This window comes from Sinohyriopsis cumingii, chromosome 8, assembly GCF_028554795.1.
Source record: "Sinohyriopsis cumingii isolate HCF-2022 chromosome 8, ASM2855479v2, whole genome shotgun sequence".
NCBI classification, from domain to species: Eukaryota; Metazoa; Mollusca; class Bivalvia; order Unionida; family Unionidae; genus Sinohyriopsis; species Sinohyriopsis cumingii.
In genome coordinates this window covers 18857412-18881260 of record NC_142968.1, presented here as the reverse complement: position 1 = coordinate 18881260, position 23849 = coordinate 18857412, and the positions used below count along the sequence as shown (strand labels likewise).

General features: G+C 35.5%; 1 protein-coding gene across 1 annotated transcript in view; it reads left to right on the top strand.

The window, feature by feature from the left end:
• Window positions 1-23849, top strand: part of LOC149793073 (uncharacterized) — an 80577-nt gene that overhangs the window by 44749 nt on the left and 11979 nt on the right. Inside the window, exon 4 of the mRNA XM_089966971.1 lies at window positions 18133-18311. Within this exon, the coding sequence (XP_089823097.1) occupies window positions 18133-18311 (179 nt within the window). The remainder of the gene's footprint in view (window positions 1-18132; window positions 18312-23849) is intronic.

Below are 23849 nucleotides of genomic sequence, written 5' to 3'. Positions count from 1 at the left end.
ACAATACCTGAGGTTGGTAATTGTAATGAGGCACTTGGCTTGATGACTAACTTAATAGGCTTAAAAAGCTGTGGTTTCCATCACAAATTAAACTGGCTAACTAACTGCTCCTGTGGTCTAAGTCTAAGTAGTTAGAGCGCCTGCTGCAGGTGTGAGAGGTCACAGGTTTGAACCCTTAATCGAGTCATACCAAAGACTTTTAAAAAAATGGTACTATTAGCTGCCTCGCTTGGTGCTCAGCATTAACCCTTTACCTCATGCATGCGTCCACTCCATTCACATGGAAGCGCCTTTTGACACCTGCTGTAAACATCAGCCATTTTAAGCCGGCTTTCATAGTGCCACCTTCGGGGAAAAACCCCTATTAGATACTACATTCATTTCTGTGAATGACAATTACATCAGATCACATGGTCACTGTTTATGCCCTGGTCAATATCTGCTATTTAAAGTAACTGGGTCATAATCTCCACTCTCCAAAATGGAGGTTGCGGATTTCATTCAGTACTTACGAAGTTTTCACGATTAGAATCACAACTACGAAAGAGTCAATAACTTAGGTAAAGGCTCTGATATTGAAGTAGGCAGCAATTTGTTTTTATAAATTACCAAATTCAGATGACTTAGTGATGTAGATGCAGACGAAAAATTGTAAATTTCAAGTATGAGAAATGGCAGCTATGATTGGTCATGCGGCCTCACTGACATGACGGTGAATGCGTCCTCTCAAGATTTTAAAGCACATAACAAATTCTTCAGTGAAAAATAATTACGCAGCTATAACAATCAGACTTTAATCTTAAATTTTTCCACACATAATAGATGTGTACCGAAAATGTAAAATGGTTACAATTGCTGTTAAACGTAACATACACTACATTGCTTAACAGTTCAAAGGCAGGCCTATGCATATGGAGTCGAATAGGTAACAGGTGCTCTATTTATAGCGTGCTGCACTTTGTAACTATGCTCTATAAGGTAAACGGTTAAGAGGTTAGTGTTAGGACTGGTCAACCTGGTGTCAAGATAATGTGACTGGGTGGGAGACATTATGCTACATGTCTGTGGCATGATATCCCAGTGCTGGACATCACTATAAATTGCCACACTGCAGACTTCGTAGCGATGTGACTAAATAATTGTTAAAGCTACGTTACTAAACATCTGAATCAATGCACACACAAACTGGCTACCATATACATGCAGTTGTGATTATACCATTTAAATTGAAAGTAGATTTACATTACCCATTTGAATATTGCCTGTCTACACTATAATGTTTCAAGTAGTTGTTGTGTATATGTTTAAATTTCACAATAATGTTCCAGCCTTAGTTCATAAAAAAATTTTGTTACAATTTGGCATATAGTTTGTCATAGGTTAACAAAGTTTAAAACGCATGGTTAATAATTTAAAATATACCATAAATTATTTGAATTCTGGACTGGTCTTGGAGAGGTGGCCTTGTGTGTACTTATTATTGGCTCTTGCCCCAGTTAGCGCCTTGTCAATATATTCACCAGAGCTGTACAGTATTCTGATTGTTTATTTAGCAGCTTTGTTAAAATCCAAAATTTCACATATTTCTGCCTCATGCTGGGTGTGAAAAAAAAATTTAATCCAAAAAATTGTACTCAGATAAAGAAGAAATGTGTGAAACTGGGGGCTGTACAGGTGCAACTAATAATTATGAGCAAACATCTCTTTGAAATGAAGTTGGCTCTGACAAGAAAGAAGACTTCCTTTCGCCATCAAGAATAGGATCAAGTGTCTTCAAGAACCTATTATTGTTGTTGAAAGTGGAAATGCCATTTATGGTGCTGTTCTCCCCAGTCATCATGAAAAGGACTGAAATGGCTCTCACCGTTGCACAGCAGAATTTCATACTTATACACTGTAATGTGAAGCTCATATGGTGAACAGATTTGGACATATTTATGATTTTATATGCACCAGATATTTTCTGGTCAGGATTTAACTAATTTTTCAGGATATCTTTTCATACATGTATTGTTTGTGTTACACCAACATTTTTGTACAGTGATGTTCTTTTGATAATGAACATTTAATTACATATGTGGTACATACAATAAATGATGTACTACTTCAACACTTGTGGTTTGTCTTTTTAAAGCAGTGGTCAGGTGTGTGTGTGTGTATGGTTTAGTTTGATTATTTGACTTGTGTCCTCTATTTCTCAGTATATATTTATCATAGGTTTGAAATAATAGTTTAGTTTCAAGTTCAAAAATCTGTGTAACAGCGCAGTTTAGTCATGATTGCTCTTTCTTTAGGCAATTAAAAATAATTCTTAGTACCAATCTTGAAAATTGACTGAGTTCTTTTCCAGGGTTTTCCATGCTGAAATTTATCCAAAATATTCTAAGTCCAAATTGTCCATCCTTTTCCAGGGTTTTCCATGCTGAAATTTATCCAGAAAATTCTAAGTCTAAACTGTCCATGCTTTTCCAGCGTTTTCCATGCTGAAAAAAATTCAGAGTCCAAAATGTCCATTGTTTTTCAGGGTTTTCCATGCGGAAAAAAATCAAAGTCCAAAATGTCCATCATTTTCCAGGGTTTTCCATGCTGACAAATTTCAAAGTCCAAAATGTCCAGCATTTTCCAGGCGTGTCCAGCATTTTCCATGCACAATGTCCAGGGTTTCCATGCTAAATTCTGCAGAATATTTCATTTTTCCATCATTTTCTAGGGTTTTCCATGTTTTTCCATCATATTCCATCCTTTTCCAAAGTATACGATCGGAAAAGTACAGCCGGGTAATTATGTACTGTCAAACCTGAGATCTACTATATCAGTCTTGAACACAAACACCCAACTGCAGTGTTAAACCTGAGATCTGAGTCAAGAACACATCCACCCAACTGCATTGTTGAGCCTGAGATAAGTTAAATCAGTCTAGAACACAAGCACCAAACTGCTTTGTTAAACCTGGATCTGTTATCGAAAAGAGAAACTTCAGGCACTGGGTGGTGTCGTTGTAAGTGTGTAGACATGTTTGTAGTATTTCCAGTATTCCTCACATGTGTAAAACAGATTGCAAACACACCTGGATTTGTCTACTTTTCTGACTCCATTCTCATACTCCACAGGATAACCGAAACGGCTCCAAGCCCATGACATTCTAATCGTAGGTAACTCTAATTCAATCTTTTTGGCCTTTTACATCTGCTTCATTTGACTGGCTGCTGGACTCGCCTTGGTTAAACCGCAGTTTGCTGTACATTGCATGAAAGCGTCATAAACATCTTAGTGATTAAAACTGGTCATACGTTCTATCTCCGGTTGCTGACCCGTATTATTAGTTTAGTCAAATGCAAAGAAAGAAGAACTGTATTGTACATTAACAGTTTTAAGGGAGAAAAAAATTTCTTCATAAAATAATTCTGTCTTTTTGTACATTTGAAAGATATTACTGTATTATTTTTTAAAAGAAACAACAAGAAATAAAGCAGTTTGCTTGTACGTTGAAATGGGTTGGAGTGCGGGAACGGAGATGACTAACAACTGAATCCTTTACACAATATACTTCCTGTGTATAAAAAAGAAACACTATGACAGCTTGGCCTGATGAACTACTTATTTAATAAACAAAAGCCAAACAACTAATAATTATTCTTGATGGGTGAATATTTGTATAACTTTTTTAAGTTAAGTATCATCTGTATCAATTCTTTGTCTTGCATATCAATATTTATATCAAAATGGCAAAAGTATTGATGCATCATTCTATTGATGAATCTTTTCAACCCTAACTAGATATGCAGTTCCCATCTGCAGTTGGCACATCTGTACAATGTCAGGCATATAGTTAATATGTGCACTTGGCAAGTCTGCAGTTAACATGCACTTGGCAAGTCTTTACGATGTCAGGCATTCATTTGGCAATTCTGTACAATGTCTGGCATGCAGTTGTTAACTAAGTACATATGCTATGTGCTTTTGGCAATTCTGTGCAATGTAAGGCATGCTTTTAACATGCACTTGGCAAGTCTGTAGTGTCAGGAATGCATTTTACCATCTGTATTTGGCAAGTCTTTACAATGTCAGGCATGCAGTTAACACATGCACTTGGCAAGTCTGTACAATGTCAGGAAACATATTACCATCTGTATATTTGGCAGATCTGTACAATGTAAGGCATGCAGTTGCCATCTGTACTTGGCAAGTCCATACCATGTCAGACATGCAATTAATATGTGCATGTGGCAAGTCTGTACAATGTTTGACATGCAGTAAATGTGTGCACTTGGCATTTCTGTACAATGTTGGCCTTGCAGTTAACATGTACACTTGGGAAGTTTGTACAATGTTGTTCATGCAGTTTTTGGTATGTGTTGGTAATTTCTGTCTTGTGCTGTTTTTGTTCATGTATCTGTTGGTATTGCCTTTGCAGTCATGCAGTTTTTGGTGTTTTTGTTGGTAATGCCATTGCTGTCACATGCAGTTTTTGGTGGTGTTGTTGGTAGTGCCATTGCTGTCACATGCAGTTTGTGGTATTTGTTGGTAATGTCATTGCTGTAACATGCAGTTTTTGGTATTTGTTGGTAATGTCATTGCTGTCACATGCAGTTTTTGGTATTTGTTGGTAATGTCATTGCTGTCGCATGCAGTTGTTAGTATTACCAGAAACTAAACTAAAGATTAGGATTAAGCCAATGTTAGTGTGAAAATGTTCAAAAATGTGCTGACCTACTGTCACTTTTAATGCTAGAGAGTCAACAGTGTTAGTAATATATTTAGGCACCAGAGACACATCCATACAAGTTACAGGAAAGTAAATATCTGCAAGATTTCAAAAGAAAAGAAAAAAAATCCCTTCAGTACAATACATAAAACACAGGTTTGGTGGCCATGCTTGCAATATGATGCAGAATATGATATCATGAAATAAATGTTATATCTGTGACCAAACACTTCAATTGAAAAACAAAACTTGAAGTTGATGCATGTCATTTATTTATTTGATACTAATAACATGAATTCAACATCTGAATTTTTCAAGCAGACTTGCTAGTGCATTATCAAGGTTTATTGCCCTTGCAGTGAAGTTGCCATAATTAATTGCCATCTTAAAACCATGTTTCCCAGCAAGTGAGCAGTAATTGAGGTTACACTGACTTACAAGTGAGCAGTAATTGAGGTTAAAGTGACTTGAAAGTGAGCAGTAATTGAGGTTAAAGTGACTTGCTGATAAGCAGTATTTGAGGTTAAAGTGACTTAGAAGTGAGTAGTAATTGAGGTTAAAACTGACTTTGAAGTGAGTCATAATTGAGGTAAAAGTGACTTACAGGTGAGTAGTAATTGAGGTTAAAGTGACTTACAAGTCAGTAGTAATTGAGGTTAAAGTGACTTGCAAGTGAGCAGTAATTGATGTTAAAGTGACTTACAAGTGAGTAGAAATTGGGGTTAAAGTGAGTAGTAATTGAGATTAGAGTCACTTAGAAGTGAGTAGTAATTGAGGTTAGGGTCATTTAGAAGTGAGTAGTAATTGAGGTTAAAATTACTTAGAAGTTAGCAGTAAAAACTGAGGTTACAATGACTTTGAAGTGAAAAGTAATTGAGGTTAAAATTACTTAGAAGTGAGCAGTAATTTAGGTTGAAGTGACTTACAAGTGAGTTGTAATTGAGGTTAAAATGAGTTGCAAGTGAGCAGTAATTGATGTTAAAGTGACTTACAAGTGAGTAGAAATTGAGGTTAAAGTGACTTAGAAGTGAGTAGTAATTGAGATTAAAGTCACTTAGAAGTGAGTAGTAATTGAGGTTAAAGTGACTTGCAAGTGAGTAGTAATTGAGGTAAAAATTACTTAGAAGTGAGCAGTAAAAATTGAGGTTACAATGACTTTGAAGTGAAAAGTAATTGAGGTTAAAATTACTTAGAAGTGAGCAGTAATTTAGGTTGAACTGACTTAGAAAGGATACATTTAAACATGCAAAATCATGTAGAGGTTTTCTGAATAAAATAAATTTCTGCCTGGGATGTAACATTTGCAACACCAGCATTACATTTACATCACAAAATCAAATGGATTTGTGCTGAAAATCCAGGCTATGTTCAGAACCTTATGTGTTAACAGCAATGGAAAATAAGCTGACATTGTTTTATTCAAGCTGTTTTTATTTTACAACATGTTTACACAACCCAATCAATTTATGATAGTCTGACATGGTACAGCCTGACATGCAAAGCACATGGTGTCAAAGACCAGTAGACAGATGGCATGTAAAATTATTGTCTTATTCATCGGTATGAATAACTTTTAATATTGAACCATTGCTCAAGATGGAGGGAAAATATAACCATTAATTATGAATTGGTGAAGGTCTTCTGTTACTTATTATTTTCGTACAATGCGTATAGAAATGGTTCAGGTTTACTAATTTAAGTTTATTTTTTCCAATCACTGCTTATACTGGATGAAGTATTGATTATTGTCCAAAGTTACATGTATGTGTTCATAAGATTTTTAGATGTAATTACATTCTTAATATTATCTAGTTTGGAAATTATTTCACAAAAGAAATTATTTCATGAATAATAGAAGATAGGTGTACATTAATCATTAGGATAAAAAACATTCTGTTGAATTTCATATTCAATAGCCAGGATGTAACCTGAACACGGTACCTGATTTAATGTATTCCTCAGATTTTTTTAATTTAATTTAATGTCTATTGTTAAGTCAGAAATCTTAATTAGTTTTTTTAATGTGCCTTTGCATCCATTGTTAAATCTTCATTTGATTTTTAAATGTGATTTTGTTTCCATTATTAAATCTTGTACTTTTGTGTCCATTTAATCTTTGTCTTAAAATAGTAAAGTAAGGATGTAACAGATTTCTGTCACCATGATTGTTTCAAGTTGATGATCATGTATTTGGAAAACCCTCTAACATACTTTACAATCATTTATTTAAAAAAAGCAAAAATGATGTCCTATTACATGTATAGCATATTAATGACTTTAGTTTTCATACACATACCTAAAAATATTAAAAATGGGATTATTTTTAATGGGATTTTTTAAAATTCAAGTTGTAGGATACAGATCTTGTTTGTATCTTGCATTATATCATGCACTGAAGATAAAAAAATATTTACGTCGTAAGTATTTCCTTTCATAATAAAATGTATTTCCCATTATCTGGCCATTTCTTTTTATAAAATTAAGTAACATGTGCAAATTGTGACAACTTGTATATACAACATTCATCTGCAGAAGAACAGCTAAACATATATATCCTTGAATATTTTGATATACAAGTTTATTGTAAGCTTGAAATTAACTACGGCCATAATAACAAAACTGAATCAGCTGAGTAGAAGCAGATGTTACATCAATAATTGATCGCCTTCAATCTGACTCCCTGACTCCACCTAAATGCAGTAGTAGCCCACGTAATTTACCACCCAGCTGATCTACCCAATCTGCACTTATCTATTTTACCTGTACTTACCTTGTTTTTTTATCTGTCCTTTTCTTACCTATTTTATCTGTACTTACCTTGTTTTTTTATGTCATTTTCTTACCTATTTTATCTGTACTTACCTTGTTCTTTATCTAACCTTTTCTTACCAGTATTACCAGTACTTACCTTGTTTTTTGTCCTTTTCTTACTTATTTTACCTATACTTGTTCTTCATCTCTCCTTTTTGTACCTATTTTACCTAAACTTGTTTTTTGTCTTTTTCTTACCTATTTTACCTGTACTTACCTTGTTCTTAATTGCATTTATGAGCATGAAGATAATGAAATAGAAATTTGAAGTACTTATCTTATGCACTTGCTTTTAAGTCGAGTCCAACTTCAAACTGAATAAACCCAGATCTACCATTGTATACTGCATGGCTAGATCTTGGTCTGTGCGGTTTGTTAGGACTAATCAGTAGAACAAACAACATGTACCCTGGTCTGCAGGTACATCAGGATAATTGTTGTTTGCAGTTTGACTCGACTTATAAGCAAGTACATATGGTACATCATGCATGTTGACAATTGATACCAATCAAGACTCAATTTCATGCTTGTATCATCCAGTTTTGTATCTTATTTAGACTTAATGGTAATTAAGGATGTTCTCAAATATGATTAATTACTACCAGTGAACAAAGTAAAAGCAATACTTTTTTATATGTACTTAACTGCAATATGTATTACTTTATGAAGTGTTCATCACTACTGTTCTACAATATGTAATGTGTAGCACCAAGTGAGATGCATAGAAGATTGATAGATAATTTATGAGGGATTAGTGTATTGGGATACGTACAGCAGTCTGCATCATCCTTGATTAAAACGACTGATACACTATGCATTAAAGAAACATTATTGACATGTACGTTTATTAATTTACGGAACTGGTTTTACATGGTGTTTGTGTATTGTGACTGTAAACTCTGAACAACTTTCTTGTTTTGGATTTCCTCTAATTCTAAGACAGGTAGTGTTAAACAGGTGACATTTTGCTTTGGTTAATTTTAAACATTTTTCACAGTACATATTCTCAGTAGTCGTAGGCAAACAGCACAAGGGAGGCATCAAACGGAGATTTTCATGTGGGCTAAACCTGAGGTTAGTCATTTAAGATTGCTTAATGTTGGCCATGACATCACCATGGCTTCAGCCAAATATATTTATCAAAAGGTATGTGGAGAATCAGAGAAATGTGTTATAAATAGTGGACAAAATATTTTTTAAAATAAGTGGGTTTCTTGTCATTAAGCATTTATCCTCAGAAAAATAAAGTACATTTCTAGAGTTCTTAAAAAATGTTGAGTAAACAAGGCTTGTATTTTTTTTCTAGTCATGGGCAGATTACTAGTTTCATTTTGAACATTATGGTGTCTGATTAAACAAAAGTAGGACAGATTTGCAAATTCTTTGCACCTCCAGGAGAAATTTACACACAGATCCTACATTTGGTGTCAATGGAAAGTATGTGAGTGTAGAGACACCGTATAAGGTCAAGTCCAACAGCAAACTGCACAGACCCAGATATGCTGTCACATATTGCACCATCAGATCTGTCTATGCAGTTTGTTGTTAGGTGTTATTAGTCGAACAAATGACATAGAGCCTGATCTGGCAGGACATTATTGGATGCAGTGTGTTTGCTGGGAAAACAGATGAATTTTGCTCAGATCTGATGTTAACAGGTACCTAATTATCTCAAAAAAATTCTTGTACTTGCTTATAATGAAGATGGCGATAATTTTAAAGCTTTAGTGTTACTTGTCAAGAAAGAACCATCCCAATGTTTTTTTAAAATATGGTTGCCATTTTGTGCAGACCACCATATAACACTAAGTCTAAAAGGGAGTCATGGCATGGGAATTAAATATGTAAATGATAGGGAATGATTAACAATGTTTTAAAAAGATATAAGTAAATGCATTATCATGTTAAATTTGTATTCATATTTTATTTTAAGTTCAGAATTTATCAGACATTTTTTTTATTTATTCTTGTTTCCCCTTTTTAATGGCTTCATTCTCTTAGCAAAACTTTAATTAGCTAATTAGTTGTCAGTGTAGACATTGTTGCACAAGAAGCCACATTATTGGACAGTTAAGCAGGTGTGACAGTCTGGCTGTTAGTGTAGGCATCATTAGACAAGAATCCACATTACTGGACAGTTAAGCAGGTGTAACAGTCTGGTTGTTAATGTTGGCATCATTAGACAAGAATCCACATTATTGGACAGTTAAGCAGGTGTGACAGTCTGGCTGTTAGTGTAGGCATCATTAGACAAGAGTTACAATTACAGGGCAGTTAAGTGGGTGTGACAATCTGATTGTCAGTGTAGATATTACACAAGAGATCACATTATTTGGCAGTTTGATGGGTGTGACAGCCATCCATTGATTAAAGACTACTACTAATATATAATTAGTTATTTTATCTCAGTATATAATGCATCCAGGATTTGGCATGAATTTGTAAATTCAAAGGAATATTGAGATAAGACAGAGAACTGGACATCTTTTTGGCAGTATTATTCATAGTTTATTTAGGGCTATTAATGTCATGCAGCGTATTAACTATTTTTTGTTTGCCAAACAAAGACAGAAAGAAAAGAAAAACAAACACAGGTGTTTACTAAAAAGTATTGCTTCAATTTGTGTGCGATTCTGAACTCCAACCCATCCATATATATATTGTGTTTGCTGTTTAATGCGCAAAAAGGTGTGATTTGATTTGTATTTGCCTCTCTTGCAACCCAGATGTATTTTGTAAGTGACATTTCTTGAGCAATTTGTCAGTGGAGGTCTGATGTCCTGGCTGGTAAAGGCGGCACAACTTTGTTTTCACAGATGACAACTTTTTTGACCTGTTACAGAATGGACACATGTTGCATGTTCATTGAACTAGTAGTTACCATTCAGCTAATTGGAATTATGTTTTGCATAGTTGGTAATTATCTGTGATCATGCTGTACATTTGAAACCTGTCCAGCTGATGATGCTACAACCTTAACTTTATCATCCACACTGTCCTGTTTTGCTACCTTAACTTTGTCATCGACACTGTACTGTTTTGCTACCATAACTTTATCATCCACACTGTACTGTTTTGCTACCTTAACTTTGTCATCCACACTGTACTGTTTTGCAACCTTAACTTTGTCATCCACACTGTACTGTTCTGCTACCATAACTTTGATCCACGCTGTACTGTTTTGCTACCATAACTTTATCATCCACACTGTACTGTTTTGCTACCATAACTTTGTCATCCACACTGTACTGTTTTGCTACCTTAACTTTGTCATCCACACTGTACTGTTCTGCTACCATAACTTTGTCATCCACACTGTACTGTTTTGCTACCTTAACTTTGTCATCCACACTGTACTGTTTTGCTACCATAACTTTATCATTCACACATTTGAAGGACAGTCACCTCAGGTCCCTGTATATGTATGTACTAGTGAAATGGTCTGCAGCTTGTTCCTTATGACTTGAGAGCAAAGCATGGAATGTTCATGAATTGATTAGAGTATGCTGGTGTTTAGTTTTGAGAGCAAAGCATGGAAGGTTCATGAATTGATTGGAGTATGCTAGTGTTTAGTTTTGAGAGCAAAGCATGGAAGGTTCATGAAATGATTGGAGTATGCTAGTGTTTAGTTTTGAGAGCAAAGCATGGAAGGTTCATGAAATGATTGGAGTATGCTAGTGTTTAGTTTTGAGAGCAAAGTATGGAATGTTCATGAATTGATTGGAGTATGCTAATGTTTAGTTTTGAGAGCAAAGCATGGAAGGTTCATGAATTGATTGGAGTATGCTAGTGTTTAGTTTTGAGAGCAAAGCATGGAAGGTTCATGAAATGATTGGAGTATGCTAGTGTTTAGTTTTGAGAGCAAAGTATGGAAGGTTCATGAATTGATTGGAGTATGCTAGTGTTTAGCTTTGAGAGCAAAGCATGGAAGGTTCATGAATAGAGTACGCTAGTGTTTAGTTTTGAGAGCAAAGCATGGAAGGTTCATGAATTGATTGGAGTATGCTAGTGTTTAGTTTTGAGAGCAAAGCATGGAAGGTTCATGAATTGATTGGAGTATGCTAGTGTTTAGTTTTGAGAGCAAAGCATGGAAGGTTCATGAAATGATTGGAGTATGCTAGTGTTTAGTTTTGAGAGCAAAGTATGGAAGGTTCATGAATTGATTGGAGTATGCTAGTGTTTAGTTTTGAGAGCAAAGTATGGAAGGTTCATGAATTGATTGGAGTATGCTAGTGTTTAGTTTTGAGAGCAAAGCATGGAAGGTTCATGAAATGATTGGAGTATGCTAGTGTTTAGTTTTGAGAGCAAAGTATGGAAGGTTCATGAATTGATTGGAGTATGCTAGTGTTTAGCTTTGAGAGCAAAGCATGGAAGGTTCATGAATTGATTGGAGTATGCTAGTGTTTAGTTTTGAGAGCAAAGCATGGAAGGTTTCGAGTATGCTGGTGTTTTCTGGATGAAATACACTTGACTGAGACTGCATTGATTCTGGTTGGTTTATGTGCAAATACCAAAAAGGACATTTTAGTATCATGCGATCTTTGGGTTCTATTCATTAAATACAGTTGTAAGATGAATATTCAATTACGCACCTACCCCTGGTTATTTTGTCACTTGGATATTGTACTTGTGCAGGTTGATACTCTTAAATAATTTCTTATATGAGAGGAAAAAGAAACATAATGCTTACCAAGAAGATGAATTCTTTGGGTTTTAATTAATAGTCACTAGAATGTGACCTTTATAGGATACTGTGAACTAAAATGGTGTAGACTTTCCTTTTGCATGTGATGATATTTGAGTTTGCTTGTAGTACAGAATTTCTTGATAACAAAATTTGTCATAGACTACATTAGTTGGAGATTGCTAACATGGTACTTCTCTTAGAAAGCATGCAAAGTTGTTGCTTTAATATATGTCGGGTTGATTATTCTGGTAGATGGACACATATCACTAGGCAAGTAATATGTATTTCATTCAGTACCATATATATGAAGATGAAACAAATTGTCCTTTTTTACTTCATTAGTACACATTATAATGGGGTTTCTAATTTTGTTGCTGGGGAGATTTTTTTCTCCACTCTTTTATGGCCATCAAATGAAGTATGTTTTAGGACAGAAGAAGTATTTTTGTTTTTCCCGTCTGAAGTCTCACAGAAAATATTGTAAAACATTGGAGAAATGTTTTTCTATACACGTGGTTGAATTTTTAAATATATCAGATATTTTGTAAAAATGGGAGACTTACTATGTATGCTAAAATTGTGTTTTGTGATGGTTGGAAGGAAAGAAAGAATAAAGAAAGACATCTTGTCAGGATGATCTTGTCATTTGGTGTCCTGCATAGACAGACTGGGTTGGCCATTGTGGATTGTCCCTGTACAAGACACTACTTATTGCATCAGCAAGATATAACCTATCATGTGTTGATCTGCTTTTAAAAACCAATCCACCATCTTTTGTATAAGCAGGTGTCTATGATAAATTATTTGAATCACCAATCTTTCCAATGCAAACTATTTTGAATTTGTTAATAAAAGTAAATTATTAGTGGATAAAAGTATACGTAGAAACATTTATGGTTGGCAGAATATAAGACATTTATATAATCTTAGTCCACCCAACCACAACCCATGCCACTTACCCTAAGGCAAATTGTGACTGTGAAGACCAGAGTGGCAGTAATAAAAGAATGGTATTGTTAACTGATGATCCTACCTGGAAATAGACAGCTTAGCTGGGAAGGTAACCCTGTCATCCCTATAAACATTAACAACTTGAGTGGGAAGGTGACCACTATATCCCTGTAATTAGTGTAACTTGATCATACCTGACTGGAGAAGAATAACTGTTATTGGTGGAAATGAATCCTGTTTAATGTGTAATGGAAGTGCTTTTGCTGCCTTACCCAATTTGAACTTGCTACCATTAGTGTAAAACCTTTAAAAAAAAATGGTTTATCTAATTAATGTGTAAAATTTGAAAAAATAGAGGAAGGAACTTCATGCAAGCATTCTTCTTTACATTTTCTTTTATCACCATTGGTAATTATGGGCCCACACAGATATGTGGGAACTTTGTAAGTATCATCTAGATGAAAAGACCAAGAATCAACAAGATGCAAGTTTTGAAAAAAAGTTGGGTAGATGAGGGCTAGTTCATTTCAGGGTGTGACCTTGCCATATTAGAGTCCCATTGTTGAAAATTGGGTGTAGGCAATGATATAAAGTGAGAGCCATTCATTTAAATCAGTTATTTATCTTATATACAATTAATTCTGATCCACCATCAAATATGGCCACCATTACTAAAAATAAGTTCTCAAAAACCACATTAACAGAATTTGGAGAAAAAAATCGACTGTATCATGGCATACAGTGTTATCCAGTTTGTGTAAATTATACAGATGTGCAATCAAATATTGTTGCCATTACAAGTAGATTTGTAAAACATTTCATAACTCTAACACAGTTTTTCAAAGTATCTTTGCATATATGGGTTTTCAGATTTGTACAAATAATACCAGTCTGCTATCGAGTATGGCAGCTATTACTAAAAATAGAAGAATCTGTAAAAAGCTTTTCAAAATCCTCACAACAGAATTATATCAAATTTGACTTAAAGCATCCAAATGGGGCTTGAAAATTTAGACAAAAATAATGTCAATCACTATTAAATAGGGCTACTGTGGCTGAAAGTGGAATTGTTGTAAAACAACTTAATAAGAAGCCAAATGTGTCCATATTTAACATAAAGGCATCATGGTGTAAAGGGCCTGCAAATTTCTACAAATAATGCTGATCTACCATCATTCGTGGCTGCCATTACTAAAAAAAATTAAAAAGTCTGTGAAAAATTAGCTTATTTTTTAAAAAAATGTTAAACAGTATTGGACCAGATTTTGCAAAAAGTGTCTAGTCATAAAGGACTTTCAAGTTTGTACAAATCAAATGATGGACCATACAAAATATCAGCCATTACTAAAACGAGGACTGCTCCGGTAACCTAGTGGTTAGAGCATCTGCCTCGGATGTGGGAGGTCGTGGGTTCGATCCCTGGCCGAGTCATACCAGAGACTTACAAAAATGGTACTAACAGCTGCCACACTTGGCACTCTGCATTAAGAGGTTAGTGTTGGGGCTGGTCGGCCTGGTGACAGGATAATGTGACTGGATGGGACATCATGCTACATATCTGTGGCATGATGTCCCAGTGCTAGACATCACTAACAACTGCCACACTGCAGACATCTTATCGATATGACTAAAAAAAATTTTCAAGCTACGTTAAAAAACCAAATCACACACAAACACATACACACTAAAACTAGGAAACCTTTTAAATGACTTCGTAGTCACAACATATTTTGACCAATTTTGACAGAAGGCATCCTCTAATAAAGGACTCTCAGTACTGGACAAAAAATGCTGATATGCTGAAAGGTATGGATTGTTATGGCTCTATGGTCTTAACACATTAACCCATGGTGACAAGTTAATGTGGCAGAAGGTAGTAGCCTACTGCCGAGCTCTGTAGCATCATGGTCAAGCATGACACACGAAAGTGGGTGGTATTATAGAAAGTTAGACAGATGTAGCTCTACAATGATACCAAATAATCTGGAATTTCTAGTTGCACTACAAAATACAGAGGGAAAAACTTCATGTTTTGGACCAGATTTTTTTTCTACCCAGAATTTGCCTGTGGTCGGAATCCAAGTTTTATGTCAGGATTTTAGACTTTTTTTTCCCAGATCTAAGGCAAACCAGTATGAACTGCAAACAGACAGATGAACCTTTGCAAAAAGTAGGATAAGATGGGCATTTTGGAATAAAGAGTGGTCTCGATACAAAAATAACGGGTCCTTTTAGCTAAAATTTTTTTTAAAAATGAACTCTAACTTTTACCCTCCTGCTCATGTGCGAGCCAAATAGCCAATGAAAAGCAATGTTTCTAACACAGCTAGGCAGTATGTTATTGAATGATCACCTGGAAGTTGTTGTTTTCAGATGTATTCAGAAATAGCTTTCAAAATGTGTTTCCTACTCAAATTTCAGGTGAAAACAACAAAAACCTCCAGGGGTTAATGTGTTAAACAAAGTAACAGAAACAAGTAAAACCAACAGGTTTATTAAATTAACAAATAACTATATTTTTCTAAGTTACAAAGTGAAAATTAAAAGGAACATACAGGATTGTGAATTAAATCCAAACAATCCTAAATGTTCTGACAAGCCCAAAAGCAATGAGTGTTCCAAATAAATTCCAGTTTTGAATGTGCTGATGTACCAATAATCTTGAATAGGTTAATGTACTGACAGTCTTGATGTATCACAGTGATATAATCCAGAATGTCTTTGAATGAATTCACAATAATCTCATGATAATGCTTTTGGCTAAAATGTCAAAGAGCACTTTGTCATTCTGGTGACTAATTGAAATAAATGATTCCTCTCAAATTATGTCAGAATACAACAGTAAATCTACAGACTGAACTTAAAGAAGAATTGTAAATTTTTATTTATCTGAATCTTATATAAAAACCTGAGATGACAAGGATGTGGGTCAAGAGTTTGCTTCCAGAACATTCTAAGTTTGTAAACAAGGCTAGACCTTGAACTTAAATAAGTAAACAAGTTTTAATTTTTTTTTGTAATAGTCAAGTAGACCATAACTGCTCTACCCTCAATCACAGGCAAAGGTCAAGTACACAAATAAATTAAATATACATACAATGTGACCCTGCTGTAACATGTTAGTTAGGAGCCATAGAACCCAACCATGTTATAGACCGAACCGTGTTATAAGCAACCAGATAGGTAAGTTAATGGAAGAAAATGTTGCATATACCCCAATAAATGTGCTGGGTTAGGGGTAGGTAATAAATGCGGGCGGTAAAATACGTGCCTCATTTGCACAGTTACCATCTTAAATTGATGCATATTAAATGAGAAATATACCTGTAGCAAAAACAAAGAAGGCATATATAATAGTTTACTTCATGAATTGGGGCCCCAAGTGGTCAAGTGGTCTAAAGCGCTCTCTGTTATGGGTCACTGCCATCTCACCTCTGTCTGCGCCAGTTTGAGTCTCGGATTCAGCCAATGTGGGTATGTGAGAAAGCTTGCCAGTAGCTTCTCGTGGGTCGGTGGTTCTTTCTGGGGTTTTCTCAGGTTCTTCCTCCACCATTAATACTGGCCGCCATGTATAGCATATCGTGTGCTGAAAAATGGCGTTAAACCCCACAACAACTTTATGAATTGGTTAATATACGTGAATACTGTTTATATATACATGTCTAATGTATAGCATGAATGAAGTATCAACACCATGTGCTCATCCGCAAATCTCATCATATACATTGAATCCACAATACAAGTGATTTCATCGAAAATATGCACACACACATTTAAAATATTCAGTAATTTTGTCACAGGTCATATTGGTCTGAATTCAGTAGAAAAACATAGCACAGTCACATAACGAATGATGAAGCACATTTACTTTTCAGTACGTCCCAAGTTGGTAAAAGTTTGCGTTTTAAGCCACCATTGGTAGCATTCGTAAGCATAAACTTTTTTCCAGCACAGTTAATGTGTTCCAGTCAAGTTGGAAGATGCAAAAATCCATCAGATTTTATTTAAGTTTGATACTGACTTCCATTATTGAAGTCACCGCTAAAGGACAGCTTTGGAGAACCAAACAAATGCCCATTTCTTATTGTGGCGGCAACTTCAAATAATTGTATTGCATGATTGAGACTGATTTTTATTCCATTTGCTGAGTACATTTTCATAACAATTAGTGCTTCATAGTAATCTGTTTCCTTTGAAATTTCAGCAAACTATTTTATCAGGGCACATTTTTAAAAAGGAATTGGTCGTCATTTGGTCTATTCTAGTTACCGTTCCTTCCTGATTATTGAATAAACCAATAAAATGGGTTTTTGTTTACATTTGTGGTAGCAGCATAAAGCTGGCTTCCATGCTTGCATCAGAAATTTAACAAAGGATCAACGGACGATTGAGATGCAGGTGTTCTGGTCTGATGACATGGATTATTACAGACAATGTGAGTGTTCTGAAGGATTTAATTCTGAGTGAAAAGAAGAGGAATTTTACTTAACATCCACATGTCAGTCTGTGTAAATATATGAATTACTAGCATATGGTGGAAAATCCGATGAAAGATAGTTTACGAGATAATGCCTTGTCCAGTTGATCTACGTTACCAGAAATGTCAAGAACAAAAAAGTGGATATCTTATAACATACAGTACTCATGCTAGATGTCAAGATAAGCGGATTATGATATAACAGTGCTCTGTTTAGATGGTTTGTCATATGGAAAACGAATTTTGTTTATGTAACAGTAGATAAATTTAAGTGCATTTTATATCCAGTTTGTGGCCTCCTTTCATGGGGCTTGTGAATTTCTCCACTCCAAACCAATGGTTGTATATACAAGTTTAAACAGCCAAACAACGTCGCCAATAAAATAAAATTGCCAGATGATATATTTTGCCTGTTCCACAGAAGTTGCTTTCCGATTTATTGCACTTTTGGTTTAAGAATTATTTCGATACAGTAATTTATTTCTATGGCTTGTATTTCAGAGCTGTTCGAGTACGATTTTGGAGGGGTGTCAAGCTGTAATCCTGTGGAGTCAGTGATCCCCCAGCTCCTCTACACTCTGATTGCCACATGCACCATTGTGGTCTTCCTGTGTATTGCTACTGCTGTACTGGCCTTACTTGTTCTGCGGATTGAGAGAAACAAATTGCACTTTCTGAAGGTTTGTCCTCGTATGTAGTTGCTAAACAAAGCAAGATGGTAGTTCATAAATACAATAATAATAATAATAATAATAATAATACAGCTAATAAGTAGGAGAAGGGTTTACATAAAGGCTGAGTTTGTACTTGATTTCTAAGGCTATATTTTCATATTTATATTTGGCAAATATTTTATTGACATCAGTCTTGGTCTTGGTGAAAGAAACATGACATGGTCTTGAAACTTAGTGTCTTATTTGAAAATCTTGTAGGCATGTACATAGTTGGAGTAGTGCCCCTTGGTGGCAGAGTTAGGGAACTTGAAATGTGGTGCACAGAGGTCTGCAGAGACAGGTGTTTAGGTAATTGCTTTGCAAATAGTTACCATATTATAAACATCCTTAAAAGTAGAGCTTAGGTACAAACTGCACAGACCCATATCTGCCATCACATAATGTACCTGCAGATCAGGGTCTGTGCAGTTTGTTAGTATTGAGTAGAGCAAACAACATAGACTCAGAACTGCTAGCACATTATGTATGAGCAGATCATGGTCTATTATTTACATTTGGGATTGACTTATAAACGAATATTATTAGTACACAAGGAGTAGAGTCAGTAAACAATGGGTACAGTTAAGCTTACAGCCTGTGGGCTTGGAATGTACAATAGCACAAATGTACTTTTGCATCATGTAAGAGATGACTTACTGGAGTCAGGGGCCATGTTGTCTAAGCAGTTCTTCCATTGAAACAGCCTGGGCTGGCTCCTATGATGTGTCATTGTGCAGGGCTTTTTGCTTCAGTAGCCTCTAAATAACCTACTTGTGTTGCTGTGTTGTAAATTCCAAAACATTTCTATTGTTGTGAAGGCTGTTGTTACTGCTAGCAAATATAGGTCCGAGTCACTACCATGTCTTAAACAATGTTTGGTCAGGCCCTGTGTCGTTGACAGTTCTGGGTGCAAGGATGATTTTTATGTACAAACAATGCTACATCAGTCTGCCTTACAACAAAGACTTAAATTAAATTAAGTACTTCATTTTAGCCTAAAAGGATCATATTTTTGGGTAGTTATAATAAATCAAAAACATGAAATGTGAATACTTTTGACCTTTATAAGTCTAGTCAGGTTCATAGGAGAAAAGGTTTTTGTGCTCCAGCCACAAGTTCATGCATTCATTATTTTATGTTCAAAGGTCATTTGTGGCTTGGTGGAATTTATCTCTCTCAAGTATGTAGCATGCAGTCTGTTCTCAGTTAACAAGAAATCATGACCTGCACTACCATGGCATATCACATGAAAAACATGATTTTTTACTCCGAACCCCACCTACACAATCATGTTTTTTAAATTCACAACTTTCATTATATCCTATGGTGATAAGAGAGATTTGTATCTTAATGACGCTGTGGTATACGCCAGTAACCTGTAGTTTATGCAAATAGTAAAGAGTCATGATTTGCATAGCATCACACTAAATGCTCATGAAAAGTTCTGGGCAGAATATACATATGTTGAGGCTGTTACAAGGTAAAGGCTATTCTGCAGTTTACTTATTTGACTGACAATAGCTGTTGTGAATGGGTGATGCTAGTCCTGCAGTGGGATGGCTCATTAAGCTAATTTGCTTAGGTAAAGCACATGGAGTGGAACAACCCAGTTTGTTTGATGTTAGGTAAATCAGATATATTGTTGAAGAAACAAAAGTTATTACACTACATTGTAAAGTTATTCCACTTCATTGCCTTAAATGAGAATGTTTAAGCCACTCTTATAAAAAGCTTATTAAAATTTTACTCCATTCATAAAATGTGCAATGTGATTGTTTCAGTAGTTCGATGGTAAAGTTGAGAACAGTGTAAATGTGTGATATATATTTGAAGGCAAAATGTTGAAACACAAATGTGATATATATTAAGGCAAAATGTTGAAACACAAATGTGATATATATTAAGGCAAAATGTTGAAACACAAATGTGATATTTATATATTCTTACCCTTTACCTCATGCAAGCGTCTTTGGACACCTATACACCATTCACATGGAAGTGCCTTTTGACGCCTCTACTCCAGTCACATCAAAGCGCCTTTTGACGTCGGCTGTAAACATCAGCCATTTTAAGCCAGTTTTCTTAGCACCACCTTTGGGGAAAACCCCCGATTAGATACTACATTCATTTCTGCGAATGACAATTACGTCAGATCATGTGGTCAGTGTTTATCCACTGGTCGATATCTGCTATTTAAAGTAACTGGGTCATAATCTTCACTCTCCAAAATGGCGGTCACGGATTTCACAACTATGAAAGATTCAATAACTTAGGTAAAGGCTCTGATATTGAAGTAGGCAACAATTATTTTTTATAAATTATCAAATTCAGATGACTTAGTGATGTAGACGCAGACGAAAAACTTGTAAATTTCGAGTATGAGAAATGGCAGCTACAGTTGGTGACGCAACCTCACTGATATGACGGTAAACTAGTTCTCTCAAGATTTTAAAGCACATAAAAAATTCTTCCATGAAAAATAATTACACAGTTTTAACAATCGGACTTTACTCTTAAATTTTTCTACATATAATAGATGTGTACCAAAAATGTAAAATGGTTAAAATTGCTGTTAAACGTAACATACACTACATTGCTTAACAGTTCACAGGCAGGCCTATGCATATGGGGTTGAATAGATAACAGGTGTTCTATTTATAGCATGCTGCACTTTGTAACTATGCTGTATGAGGTAAAGGGTTAAGGCAAATGTTGAAACACAAATGTGATATATATTTTAAGGCAAAATGTTGAAACACAAATGTGATAAAAGGGGAAGGATGTGTTAGGCTAAGAAAGGCAAACAAAACTAAATTTCAGAAATTATGGTTGAAGGAGTTTGACGTTATAAAGCACTGCAAAGGGAATATTTTATACTATGCACATATTATCAATACATTTGTCATTGTGGAGTGTACACCATCTATTGACACAGTAAGTTTGTCACACCCTCCTACATCATACACAACAGCTGAGATTGTTCCCAAAAGTAACATGTTTAAACAGTCATCAACAGAACAAGTCGCTGGATTTGAATTATCACCAGACCATGTCACGAGAACTGAATCATCACCTGACCTACTATACATGTGCACTGAACCATCACCAGACCAAGTCACAAGAACTAATCTTCATGAGATGAAGTCACAAGAACTGAATCATCACCAGACTGGGTCACAAGAAGAAAATCATCACCAGACCAAGTCACAAAAACCAAATCATCATCCAGATCATCAGACCAAGTCAAAAGAACTTAAATTATCACCAGACCAAGTCATGACAACTAAATCATCATCAGACAAAGGCAAGAGAACTGAATCATACCTGACCAGGTCACAAGAATTGAATCATCACCAGATCAAGTCACAAGAACTCAATCATCACCAGATCAAGTCACAAGAACTCATCAGACACAGGCATGAGAACTGAATCATACCTGACCATGTCATGAGAATTGAATCATCACCAGTCCAAGTCACAAGAACTAGATCATCATCAGTTAAAGGCATGAGAACTGAATCATACCTGACCAGGTCACAAGAATTGAATCATCACCAGACCAAGTCACAAGAACTCAATTATCACCAGATCAAGTCACAAGAACTCATCAGACACAGGTATGAGAACTGAATCATCACCAGTCCAAGCCACAAGAACTAGATCATCATTAGCTAAAGGCATGAGTACTAAATCATCACCAGACCAAGTCACAAGAACTCAATTATCACCAGATGAAGTCACAAGAACTCATCAGACACAGGCATGAGAACTGAATCATCACCAGTCCAAGTCACAAGAACTAGATCATTATGAGTTAAAGGCATGGTTACTAAATCATTACCAGACCAAGTCACAAGAACTCAATTATCACCAGATCAAGTCACAAGAACTCATCAGACACAGGCATGAGAACTGAATCATCACCAGTCCAAGTCACAACAACTAGATCATCACGAGTTAAAGGTATGAGTACTAAATCATCAGCACACCATGTCATGAGAACTGAATCATCACCAGACCAAGTCACAAGAATTAATTATCTCCAGACCAAGTCACAACAACTAGATCATCATCAGTCAAAGGCATGAGAACTAAGTCATCACCTGACCATGTCATGAAAACTGAATCATCACCAGACCAAGTCACAAGAACTCAATTATCTCCAGACCAAGTCACAAGAACTGAATCATCACCAGTCCAAGTCACATGAACTAGATCATCATCAGCTAAAGGCATGAGAACTGAATCATACCTGACCAGGTCACAGTAATTGAATAATCACCAGACCAAGTCACAAGATCTCATTTATCACCAGATCAAGTCACAAGATGAAGTCACAAGAACTCATCAGACACAGGCATGAGAACTGAATCATCACCAGTCCAAGTCACAAGAACTACATCATTATGAGTTAAAGGCATGAATACTAAATCATTACCAGACCAAGTCACAAGAACTCAATTATCACCAGATCAAGTCACAAGAACTCATCAGACTCAGGCATGAGAACTGAATCATCACCAGTCCAAGTCACAAGAACTAGATCATCATGAGTTAAAGGCATGAGAAGTAAATCATCACTAGACCTTGTCATGAGAACTGAATCATCACCAGACCAAGTCACAAGAACTCAGTTATCTCCAGACCAAGTCACAAGAACTAAATCATCACCAGACCATGTCAGGAGAACTGAATCATCACCAGTCCAACTCAAAAGAACTAAATTATCACCTGGTCAAGTCACAAGAATGAAATTATCACCAGACCAAGTCACAAGAACTTCAGTGGGGCTTTTTTTGCTGCAAAGTGCCATCAAGTCTTAGATGCACCAAAAATGAACACTAATGACACTTGCATCCGCTTCCAAAATCGAACACTAATGACACTTGCATCCCCTTCCAAAATTGAACACTAATGACACTTGCATCCCCTTCCAAACATGCACTTGACTGTTTAGAGGAACAAAGTTTGTGATAATAGTGTGCTTCCCTGTGCAAAGAATTTTAAGAATGGAATCTTTGAGTGTTTTTTTAATATCTGTGTGGTTGTGATTATGTATGCTTGTGCACATATGTGTTTGTGTAGTGATAATCTATGAATGTGCTATGAATACCAGCTATTTTTTCTGGAAATTAATTAATTCCTTTAAAGCAAAAATATTTTTTTTTCCATTCAGATTTGCATTACCAATAATTCTAAATAGGCTTATAAGGATAGATTAATCTTAATTGTACAAAATCACTTATTTCGGTCTTTGCACTGCCTCCGACCCTCTTCCTAACCCAGTTCCCATTTTAACCACAAAACACTTTGAGTCTTTAAAAAACCCACATAGAGGTACAAATAATGCGATGCTAAGGGTCCAAAGAATAACAATGCAGTATAAGTGGTAGCGCATGAACAAATTTTTGAAAAACTTCCCCACAGAAAATGTGCATTGAAATTTCAACATCATCAGTTTTTAACCTCTTGATCAGGTATCATTTGTTTTGTTCGCCAGGTTCA